At 44.1% G+C, this 12747-nt stretch overlaps 1 protein-coding gene across 5 annotated transcripts in view; it reads right to left on the minus strand.

Moving 5' to 3' along the window:
* LOC106571556 (1-phosphatidylinositol 4,5-bisphosphate phosphodiesterase beta-1) overlaps window positions 1-11809 on the minus strand; it is a 227969-nt gene extending 216160 nt beyond the window's left edge. For 2 of the 5 annotated variants that reach the window (XR_006759204.1, XM_045695875.1), the window contains exons 1-2: window positions 11243-11809; window positions 720-797 (exon numbers count right to left, since the gene is read on the minus strand). Coding sequence is in view for 4 of the 5 variants with exons in the window: in XM_045695875.1 (XP_045551831.1) it covers window positions 720-797; window positions 11243-11341 (177 nt within the window). In the remaining variant the exon portion in view is untranslated. The remainder of the gene's footprint in view (window positions 1-719; window positions 798-11242) is intronic. The other 3 variants (XM_045695874.1, XM_045695877.1, XM_045695876.1) reach the window with 2 other exon arrangements.
* Window positions 11810-12747: the final 938 nt, after the last annotated feature.

Below are 12747 nucleotides of genomic sequence, written 5' to 3' on the forward strand. Positions count from 1 at the left end.
CACACACACACACACACACACACCTCTGGTCTTTTCCCGCTGTCTTTACTAATAGCCTCCGCTCTTAGGGGATAGTTGCTATATATTTTCCCCTCTCCTCTGACTGGTTCCTGTACTAAGGAAAGATGTGACCCTGGTGGTTTCTAGGGATAGCTGCCTGTGTAAATGTCACTAATTCAGCTCAGATCACATCCCACATAGGATTGCAGTAAGAAGGTAAAGCTAGTACGAGTCTAGCAACGGACAGCCAAGAGCCACTCAAACAATATAATGCTCATGACTTGTGTGTTGTTGTTGTTATTGATTATGAGGGGAAGTGGGGACAGGAAGTAGATGCCAACTCCAGTTCTATCCCAGCAAAACCCACCCTGTGCAGGACATTGACCACTGACCTGTAAGTATGTCCTGCCTAACCTGCTTAGGGTAGTATTTTAGGAGTGGTGCTAGAATGCTGCGTCTACAGTTCCATAGAGCAACATTATCTCTCAGTGCTACAATATGGACAACCCAATTCCTTCTAAAGGTATTTCCATCTAAATGAAGAGTATCTCTAACATTTCTGCCCTTACAAATAAACAACTGTTTCCTGCTTCAACCAATGTTCTCTTGACTCTGAAAAGGACACGGGATGTCACCAAAAGTGTAACTGTTGGTTATTATCTTCAATCTGTGAAATGCCTTTGTTATTATCTTCTTCTGTGTCATATCTTTGTTCTTACCTTGTTCTGGTCAGTCCAGTACAGGAAGTAGCCCTGGGGGTCGACTCGTAAGGTCACAGGGGTCACCGTAGTGGAGTCCTGTTGAGAGAGAGAAAAGCATTCAATTTGTGAGAGATAGAAATGTGTGTGCTGAACAGAGCATACGTTGTTAAAGTGTGTGTATCCTTTTGTTGCGTGATTGAACGCGACAGAGAGCTGCTTCCGTTTCACTGTGCTTAAAACAGCGGGCTCTGATTGAAACAGGAGAGAGCTGCCGCGGGTTCTGATTGAAACAGGAGAGAGCTGCCGCGTGCGTGTGATTGAAACAGGAGAGAGCTGCCGCGTGCGTGTGATTGAAACAGGAGAGAGCTGCCGTGTGCGTGTGATTGAAACAGGAGAGAGCTGCCGTGTGCGTGTGATTGAAACAGGAGAGAGCTGCCGCGGGTTCTGATTGAAACAGGAGAGAGCTGCCGCGTGGGTGTGATTGAAACAGGAGAGAGCTGCCGCGTGCGTGTGATTGAAACAGGAGAGAGCTGCCGCGTATGCTATTGTCTTTCCGACACCATCCTACAAAAGGACAACACCAAGGCATTATGTCCCCACACACACACAGTGACAGTCCCAGTCCAGGGCTGTCTTTACACACCGTAGCAAAGACAGATACTGTTGTCTGCTTCTATAAAAAGCTGTGGTGTTTCTGTCCATAGTTGCCAGCCCAGCACACCACTCAGCTGAACACACTGACTGATTGTCTTCCTGTCTGCCTGTCCTAGGCCTGATGAATCATACAGGAATACATACAGTACAATTGGACACACTGTAAAGCTGGGACTCTTCAAAAGGATTCCACAATATCGCCCATGCTGCATCAGAGAATCAGACATAATAGATTCTGAAAAAAGTGTCTAAGACAAGGTCAGCTTCCCAAATGGCACCCTATTCCCTGTATAGTGCACTACTTTTGACCAGAGTCCACAGCCGCCCTTTTAAAATGGTATAGGTCTACTACTGTATGCTGTTCACTATGTTAAAGGTTGTATGCGTGCTATGACATCATGTTAGGGGGCAGATTACATACACTGAAGAAAAAAAATGGAAACGCAACATGCAACAATTTCAAGGATTTTACTGAGTTTCAGTTCATATAAGGAAATCAGTCAAATCTATCTAATCTATGGATTTCCCATGACTGGGAATACGGATATGCATCTGTTGGTCACAGCTACCTTAAAAAAAGGTAGGGGAGTGGATTAGAAGACCAGTCAGTATCTGGTGTGACCACCATTTGCCTCATGCAGCGCCATACATTTCCTTCGCATAGAGTTGATCAGGCTTTTGATTGTGGCATGTGGAATGTTGTCCTTGTCCTCTTCAATGGCTGTGCAAAGTTGCTGGATATTGGCGGGAACTGGAACACACTGTCGTACACGTCGATCCAGAGCATCCCAAACATGCTCAATAGGTGACATGTCTGGTGAGTATGAGGTGATGGCAGCGGATGAATGGCACGATAATGGGCCTCAGGATCTCATCATGATAGCTCTGTGAATTCAAATTGCCATCGATAAAATGCAATTGTGTTCATTGTCCGTAGCTTATGCCTCCCCATACCATAACCCTACTGCCACCATGGGGAACATCGGCAAACTGCTCGGCCATCTGCCAGGTACAGCCGAAATCGGGATTCATCCGTGAAGAGCACACTTCTCCAGCGTGCCTGTGGCCATCGAAGGTGAGCATTTGCCTACTGAAGTTGGTTACAATGCCGAACTGCAGTCAGGTCAAGACCCTGGTGAGGACAACGAGCGTACAGATGAGCTGCCCTGAGACTGTGTCTGACAGTTTGCAGAAATTCACCTGTGTGATGACGATGCTGTTTAATCAGCTTCTTGATATGCCACATCTGTCAGGTGGATGGATTATCTTGGCAAAGGAGAAATGCTCACTAACAGGGATGTAAACAAATTTGTGCAGACAATTTGAGAGAAATAAGCTTTTTGTGCATATGGAGAATTTCTGAGATAATTTATTCCAGCTCATGAAACATGTTTATAATTTTGTTCAGTGTATATACTGTACCGCACTTGTGATTTTAAATATGGACTGTCTTGGTTACTAGGGGGTCAGTTACTAGTCCTGCACTAAAAAGCATATTCAATGGCAAATCCCTTTTTAGTCCAGGAGTAAGTTTAGCCTGGATCTGGGAAACTGGCCCAAGAGGTCTAGTATTTATAAGATTTATATGGCCTATAGCTGTCTGACTGGAAACAGAGGGTTGGCGGGTGAGAGATCATCATTGGGTTCTGGTCATCTGTAACAGGGTAACCTGAACTGGTGTTACCTGATGTACCCGCTGACTGCTCTAAACAGAATTGATTGCTATCGTATCAACCCTACTCTATTCCAGATAGACAGAGAAGGAGTGCGAGAGAGAGAAAGAAAGAGAAAAAGAAAGAGAAAGAAAAGAAAATCGCAAATGGTCAACTTACACACATGAAAAGCATGCCATGACTCATGAAAAATCAGATGAAAGATGCACTATATCGAGTACTGGTATTACGATGACAATAATGACACAAATTAAGTCTGTGCATGGCTAAGTGTTTGTCTTCAGCAGAATGCTAAAACTTTTAGACCTAAACTTCAGAGGATTTCATGGATGATGTTGTATATCGGACTGAGAGATCTAAAGATGATGGCTGGTCGCCAGTGACAATCTGCGTAACGATGTGAAAACAGCAATTTGGATCAGATTCTCCTCCCCTTAAAGGATAAGTAGATATATTTTTTCAACCAAATCTCTATTTTTGATGTGAATGGGATATTATATATACACTTTTATATATACATACACTTTTTGGGCGATATCACTAGAGGTCGACCGATTATGATTTTTCAACACCGAGACCGATTATTGGGGGGGGGGGGGGCAAAAACATGCCGAAACCGATTAATCGGCCGATTTTTATGTATATACTGCTCAAAAAAATAAAGGGAACACTTAAACAACACATCCTAGATCTGAATGAAAGAAATAATCTTATTAAATACTTTTTTCTTTACATAGTTGAATGTGCTGACAACAAAAATCACACAAAAATAATAAATGGAAATCCAATTTATCAACCCATGGAGGTCTGGATTTGGAGTCACACTCAAAATTAAAGTGGAAAACCACACTACAGGCTGATCCAACTTTGATGTAATGTCCTTAAAACAAGTCAAAATGAGGCTCAGTAGTGTGTGTGGCCTCCACGTGCCTGTATGACCTCCCTACAACGCCTGGGCATGCTCCTGACAAGGTGGCGGATGGTCTCCTGAGGGATCTCCTCCCAGACCTGGACTAAAGCATCCGCCAACTCCTGGACAGTCTGTGGTGCAACGTGGCGTTGGTGGATGGAGCGAGACATGATGTCCCAGATGTGCTCAATTGGATTCAGGTCTGGGGAACGGGTGGGCCAGTCCATAGCATCAATGCCTTCCTCTTGCAGGAACTGCTGACACACTCCAGCCACATGAGGTCTAGCATTGTCTTGCATTAGGAGGAACCCAGGGCCAACCGCACCAGCATATGGTCTCACAAGGGGTCTGAGGATCTCATCTCGGTACCTAATGGCAGTCAGGCTACCTCTGGCGAGCACATGGAGGGCTGTGCGGCCCCCCAAAGAAATGCCACCCCACACCATGACTGACCCACCGCCAAACCGGTCATGCTGGAGGATGTTGCAGGCAGCAGAATGTTCACCACGGCGTCTCCAGACTCTGTCACGTCTGTCACGTGCTCAGTGTGAACCTGCTTTCATCTGTGAAGAGCACAGGGCGCCAGTGGCGAATTTGCCAATCTTGGTGTTCTCTGGCAAATGCCAAACGTCCTGCACGGTGTTGGGTAAGCACAACCCCCACCTGTGGACGTCGGGCCCTCATACCACCCTCATGGAGTCTGTTTCTGACCGTTTGAGCAGACACATGCACATTTGTGGCCTGCTGGAGGTCATTTTGCAGGGCTCTGGCAGTGCTTCTCCTGCTCCTCCTTGCACAAAGGCGGAGGTAGCGGTCCTGCTGCTGGGTTGTTGACCTCCTATGGCCTGCTCCACATCTCCTGATGTACTGGCCTGTCTCCTGGTAGCGCCTCCATGCTCTGGACACTACGCTGACAGACACAGCAAACCTTCTTGCCACAGTTTGCATTGATGTGCCATCCTGGATGAGCTGCACTACCCTGCACTACCAGGGTTGTAGACTCCGTCTCATGCTACCACTAGAGTGAAAGCACTGCCAGCATTCAAAAGTGAACAAAACATCAGCCAGGAAGCATAGGAACTGAGAAGTGGTCTGTGGTCTCCACCTGCAGAACCACTCCTTTATTGGGGGTGTCTTGCTAATTGCCTATAATTTCCACCTGTTGTTTATTCCATTTGCACAACAGCATGTGAAATGTATTGTCAATCAGTGTTGCTTCTAAGTGGACAGTTTGATTTCACAGAAGTGTGATTGACTTGGAGTTACATTGTGTTGTTTAAGTGTTCCCTTTATTTTTTTGAGCAGTGTGTGTGTGTGTGTGTGTGTGTGTGTGTGTGTGTGTGTGTGTATATATATGTATATATATATATGTATATATATATATGTGTGTATATGTATATGTGTGTATGTAATAATGACAATTACAACAATACTGAATGAACACTTATTTTAACTTAATATAATACATCAATAAAATCAATTTAATCTCAAATAAATAATAAAACATGTTCAATTTGGTTTAAATAATGCAAAAACAATGTGTTGGAGAAGAAAGTAAAAGTGAAATATGTGCCGTGTAAAAAAGCTAACGTTTAAGTTCCTTGCTCAGAACATGAGAACATATGAAAGCTGGTGGTTCCTTTTAACATGAGTCTTCAATATTCCCAGGTGAGAAGTTTTAGGTTGTAGTTATTATAGGAATTATAGGACTATTTCTCTCTATACCATTTGTATTTCTTATACCTTTGACTATTGGATGTTCTTATAGGCACTTTAGTATTGCCAGTGTAACAATATAGCTTCCGTCCCTCTCCTCGCCCCTACCTGGGCTCGAACCAGGAACACATCGACAACAGCCACCCTCGAAGCAGCGTTACCCATCGCTCCACAAAAGCCGCGGCCCTTGCAGAGCAAGGGGAACAACTACTTCAAGGTCTCAGAGCGAGTGACGTCACCAATTAAAATGCTATTAGCGCGCACCCCGCTAACTAGCTAACCATTTCACATCAGTTACACTAGCATAATCTCGGGGGTTGATAGGCTTGAAGTCATAATCAGCTCAATGCTTGAAGCACAGCGAAGAGCTGCTGGCAAATGCACGAAAGTGCTGTTTGAATGAATGCTTACAAGCCTGCTGCCTACCACCGCTCAGACTACTCTATCAAATATCAAATCATAGACTTAATTATTAACATAATAACACACAGAAATAAGAGCCTTAGGTCATTAATATGGTGAAATCTGGAAACTATCATTTCGAAAACAAAACGTTTATGCTTTCAGTGAAATACGGAACCGTTCCGTATTTTATCTAACGGGTGGCATCCCTAAGTCTAGATATTGCTGTTACATTGCACAACCTTCAATGTTATGTCATAGTTATGTACAATTCTGACAAATTAATTACAGTCTTTGTTAGGAAGAAATGGTATTCACACAGTTCACAACGAGCCAGGCGGCCCAAACTGCTGCATATACCCTGACTCTGCTTGCACTGAACGCAAGAGAAGTGACACAATTTCCCTAGTTAAAACAAATTCATGTTAGCAGGCAATATTAACTAAATATGCAGGTTTAAAAATATATACTTGTGTATTGATTTTAAAGAAAGGCACTGATGTTTATGGTTAGGTACACATTGGTGCAACGATAGTTCTTTTTTCGCAAATGCGCTTGTTAAATCATCACCCGTTTGGCGAAGTAGGCTGTGATTCGCTGAGAAATTAACAGACACCGTATCGATTATATGCAACGCATGACACGTTAGATAAACTAGTAATATCATCAACCATGTGTAGTTAACTAGTGATTCTGTTAAGATTGATTGTTTTTTATAAGGTAAGTTTAATGCTAGCTAGCAACTTACCTTGGCTTCTTGCTGCACTCGTGTAACATGTAGTCAGCCTGTGGAGTGCAATGTAATCGGCTACAATCGCTGTTCAAAAATGCCGATTCCGATTGTTATGAAAACTTAAAATCGGCCCTAATTAATTGGCCATTCCGATTAATCGGTCGACCTCTAGATATCACTTGGTTTTGAGAAACTTACGCCAACCAGCGATAGACTTCCTCATCCTCGTTCTGCAGTGTCCAGGCGTGAATTAAACTAGAGCACGACCGATACATTGGTTGACCCATATTATCGGCCGATATTAACCTTTCACATAAATATTTGTACCTAAGAAGGTAAACTAAACAAGTGTTTTGTATTTACTTAAGTATTTATAGAGGATATAGTTGCTTTTTGTTGGTTATCATGTAAACCACAAATAAAAAGTTCTCAAATAATGTTCATTTTAATATGCAGTTAAGAAATCATAATTTAGTCCTTTGAGCACAATTTGTGTAAAAAAAAAATAGTTTTTCATTCCACCTCAACAAAAATAATAGCAGATATATTGGTAATCGGTCCCAAAAATCCCATATCGGTTGGGCTCTAAATAAAACATGATGAACATAAGCTCCAAAAACACCCTAATACGTCCTTTTAGAAACGGCAACCCTCTCAGTATAGTGATACAGGTCTTTAGATGTTGTACAAAAATAATTGTCATTCCAAACTTTATCTGCAACGTTATGTTCTATTTTGTGCAACTCACGCCATTTAATTTTTTTTTTTAAATAACTTTGATTGAAAAAATGTGATTTTATAAACTCAAAGATAATTCGTAAAAATCCAAATAACTTCACAGATCTTCATTGTAAAGGGTTTTAACACTGTTTCCCATGCTAAACAATTAATGAACATGCACCTGTGGAACGGTCATTAAGACACTAACAGCTTACAGACGGTAGGCAATTAAGGTCACAGCTATGAAAACTTAGGACACTAAAGAGGCCTTTCTATTGACTCTGAAAAACACCAAAAGAAATATGCCCAGGGTCCCTGCTCATCTGCGTGAACGTGCCTTAGGCATGCTGCAAGGAGGCATGAGGACTGCAGATGTGGCCAGGGCAATAAATTGCAATGTCTGTACTGTGAGATGCCTAAGACACCGCTACAGGGAGACAGGACAGACAGCTGATCATCCTCGCAGTGGCAGACCACGTGTAACAACACCTGCACAGGATTGGTACATTCGAACATCACACCAGCGGGACAGGTACAGGATGGCAACAACAACTGCCCGAGTTACACCAGGAACGCACAATCCCTCCATCAGTGCTCAGACTGTCCGCAATAGGCTGGGAGAGGCTGGATTGAGGGCTTGTTGGCCTGTTGTAAGGCAGGTCCTCACCAGACATCACCGCCAACAACATCGCCTATGGGCACAAACTCAACGTCGCTGGACCAGACAGGACTGGCAAAAAGTGCTCTTCACTGACTAGTCGCGGTACTGATTCACCAGGGGTGATGGTCGGATTTGCGTTTATCGTCGAAGGAATGAGCGTTACACCGGGGCCTGTACTCTGGAGCGGGATCGATTTGGAGGTGGAGGGTCCATCATGGTCTGGGGCGGTGTGTCATAGCATCATCGGACTGAGCTTGTTGTCATTGCAGGCAATCTCAACGCTGCGCATTACAGGGAAGACATCCTCCTGCCTCATGTGGCACCCTTCCTGCAGGCTCATCCTGACATGACCCACCAGCACGACAACGCCACCAGCCATACTGCTCGTTCTGTGCGTGATTTCCTGCAAGGCAGGAATGTCAGTGTTCTGCCATGGCCAGTGAAGAGCCCGGATCTCAATCCCATTGAGCACGTCTGGGACCTGTTGGATCAACGGGTGAGGGCTAAGGCCATTCCCCCCAGAAATGTCTGGGAACTTGCAGGTGCCTTGGTGGAGGAGTAGGATAACATCTCACAGCTAGAACTGGCAAATCTGGTGCAGTCCATGAGTAGGAGATGCCCTGTAGTACTTAATGCAGCTGGTGGCCACACCAGATACTGACTGTTACTTTTGATTTTGACCCCAACTTTGTTCAGGGACACATTATTCCATTTCTGTTAGTCACATGTCTGTGGAACTTGTTCAGTTTATGTCTCAGTTGTTGAATCTTGTTATGCTCATACACATATTTACACATGTTATTTTGCTGAAAATAACCGCAGTTGACAGTGAGAGGACGTTTCTTTTTTTGCTGAGTTTATATTGATGTCCCCACTGTCCCTGGCCACAGCTACAAACACATTGAGTCATTATGGAATTCTTAGAGACTCTTACTCCTGGGTCTGAAATCACACACAATCTCAGAGTATCGGCTGCTAAGAATGAAAAGGTTTTCTCAATTAGCTCTGGACAAAATCTTACACTAGGGAAGGAAATTGTCATAATTAAAGGAATTTTTCCCATTTCGGAGTAATTGTGATCGTTAACAGGTTTTGTCTCAGCTCTCCTTTGAGTGAAGGGACAGAGGGAAGCAGGCAGACTGAGTGGCGACAGCCTTTGTGGCCTTGGGAATTCACCCGTCACAGTAGTATTTGGTCCCATTACTGCTCATGAAGATTTAAAGGTTTTACTATTAGCTGCCTAGAAAAGGGGATGGGGCCAAAAACGGTTGAGTTCTGATTGTTTAGTTTGGGTTTTCTAACAATATCTGGGTGGTTAGCAGTACAGACAGATAGTCTACGGAGGCAATTTAGCTTCAAACCCCCAGAAAGGATTTGGAATGAGAAATAATGCTTTCCTTCTTATTCTCTTCTCTCTCCCCCTTTACCCATCTCTCATTCTTTGTATTTTCTCTCTCTCCTTCTTCCTCTCTCCTTCTCCCTCTCTCCTTGCTCTACAACACTTGTCTCAGGCAGTGTATCAAAGTAACTGTATTCTGGCCACTCCATGCCATCTCCACCCTGCTGAGAGGATTTGGTCTCCATCTCTCAATATTGCACTTTCCTCGCTCCACGGGTTCGTCATGTATGTTTCCCATGACTACCATGTCACTTCTCTTCTGACATACAGTTGCACCAGGGGAAAGGTTCTGATTGAGAACATACTCAATGATTTATGTATGTCTGAATTCTCTCTCTCTCCTTCCCTCCCTCCCCTCTTTCATTTTTCACTCTTTCCACCGAGGGAAAGGGGGACGGAGGGAGGAAGGAAGGATGGCATGTGAAAACTGTGAGAATGCGCTGTGTGTGTGTGTCAGGAAACACCTTAGGCTATGGGGTGTGGAGAGAGGTCATGGAAGTCCCCCCCCCCCTCATCTGCACACAATAAAAACCTGGTTAGCACACACACCTCAAGAGAGAAAGGAGAAAAAGAGAGAGAGAATTGTTTAATTGCTATTTATGACTCACAATGACCATAAAACATAATAACATCTATAAACGAGTATGAGCAACAACAAAAAAGTAGACCCACCCGCATATTTTGCCTAGTCTACTTGTTGAGTTTATCAACAGTGGCTGCGTCTGATGCCTATCCAAATATCTGAAAACATGCACGCTGTCATCGTTGTGCAATCAATGTCCCTGCTTATTTGCGCGGCTCTGCATCAGTCAACAGTCCCGCTAGCAGTCAACATCACACAGGTGGCAGGTGCGTGGCATTTCCAACCCAAACCACCAAAAATGTCCTTATTAATTAATTAATTCATTGCTTATTAAGACAATTGTAGGTTATTTATTTAAGCTGCATAGGCTGTCTATAAGGTAACAATACATTTTTCAAAAAAGGCCAAAAAAATAAAACGTCTGGTCTTTCCACATGATCATTCTGTGTTCAAATAAAGCACGTTGTTGTAACGTTACCTATTAGAAACGACTACGGGAAGTGCTTTGCAGTAGCCTTCTCCTGTAGGATAATCTCACCCAGAGACGATACGTTGTAGCAGAGCTGTGCAATACATTCTAATCAAGGTCATCTTGCTGTTACAGCCTGGCGAGAGTGGACTGATGATACCGAACAGACCCGCTCATTCAAAGAGGTTTATGGCGTTCAATGGTATACCCTTACAGAGATCAACGTGGAGTCAAGTTATAACGTGTGTGATTAAATGTCACACTACTGTGTCGGGTTTCTGTGTAAAGCAGTTCCCATGCAAGGCAAATGACCTCTCATTCTCAATCTGAAAAAGCGGGTTGTGCACACGGAAACAAACACACACGCACGCTCACCGTGACATTTACACCAACATTTCGAATGCGTTTGACATTGTCACCCACAACTGTAGCGCTTTCTGTAGCCAAAAGTCTAACCGCGGTGAAACGATATTCCCTCAAGCAGGCAGTGGAGACTGTTGCACTGTGGCAAATGTATAAGGCATCCGATTCAGTGCAGTGGTAACTGTGTAACAAACATTGGCTACATAAAAGACAGTGATAAACCAGTCCCCTCCAAAAAAATAAATAAATAAGACTTACATCATCCCATTTCATGAATTTGTTGCCCTTTCTCAGGCTCTCGCTCACGGACACCGGCTTGAGCTGCAGCGCGTGAACTCCTGGCTGAGCCCCGGCCATTGACTCATCTACTCTCCTCAACCGACAAAAACAAAATTAACGGTTTTAAGTCGCTTTCTCCTTTTTCTTTCCTACACGAAACGACCCTTCTGCTGAGGAACGATAGGGTGATGGAAGCCCCACTAGTGTTGGCAGTATCTCATTCCAGCATGGGGTTGCGGGTCTCCGCTTTGAAGCTCCCTGACGCGAGTTGGAAGAGAAAGCAGGCTCAGCTGAGGGACTGGGTGAAGTCCGCTGATGACGGCTGATGCAGTTTCAGAAAGAGGGGGGAGGTAGAGACTTTGAATGAGTGCGTGTCTGCACTCCTATTTAAAAACAGTCAATGCGGGGAACGAGTTCCGTGGCTCTATGTGATCTAGCGCCTCCCTGCGCTCAAGGCAATGTGGATAGTAGGCCTACACACACTCGCACCGTTCTACTATCCTTGTGGGGACCAAACAATTGATTCCCATTCAAAATCCTATTTTCCCTAACCCTAAACCTAACCCGTAACCTAACCTTAACCCCAACCCTAACCCCCAAACCCTAACCTAAAACTAAACCTAACCCTAACTACTAACTCTAAACCTAACCCTAAACCTAACCCCTAAGCCTAAAAAGCCTTTTTCCTTGTGGGGACCCGGCAAAATGTCCCAAAATTGTTCCTTGTTTTACTATCGAGGACTTCTGAGCGAGAGCACTGTTACTTCCTAAAATGTCCAAAAAGGGATGTAACAATATTCAAACTGCTTCAGCCATGTTCCTCTTGGTGGTCAGTGGACAGACCAGCTGTCTGAAATGGAAGCAGTGTAGGCTTCTTGTCCCATGTCACTAATGATTGATTAATCCTGACACGTGGACACACACACACACACACACACACACACACACACACACACACACACACACACACACACACACACACACACACACACACACACACACACACACCTCTGGGACCAGTGTGTGTGTGTGTGTCAACATGGCAGCCCAGAGAAGAGAGACATGTGGCTTCAGTCCGTCTTTCAAAGAGCTATTTATAAAATAGTAGTACTGGGGGCAAACAAATATGGGTTTGAAGTCAGTTGTGTGATAGGTCATTTGAATAACCCACAGCCTCACGTCATGTCTGATGTGAAGCTTTACAGACGAGACAAGCAAACTACAGTGTACTCAGCTTATTAAAAATACAGATCTACTATAATCATCTACCATCTGTAGCAAGTGGTCGGAAACCATATAGAGAAAGCTTCCGATTTACTGTATGCATTTCACTTTTAAGAGAAAATCTATTAGAAGATCAAATTGCCAAAGGTGGATGCAAATCTTTTAAGACCAATGCAATATGTTCTCATTGTCACATCTGCTCCCGCTCCCCCTCTCTGGCGCTCAAGGTCGTCAGGCTGCTCATCATTACGCACACCTGT

Source organism: Salmo salar, chromosome ssa15 (genome assembly GCF_905237065.1).
Source record: "Salmo salar chromosome ssa15, Ssal_v3.1, whole genome shotgun sequence".
Lineage (NCBI taxonomy): Eukaryota > Metazoa > Chordata > Actinopteri > Salmoniformes > Salmonidae > Salmo > Salmo salar.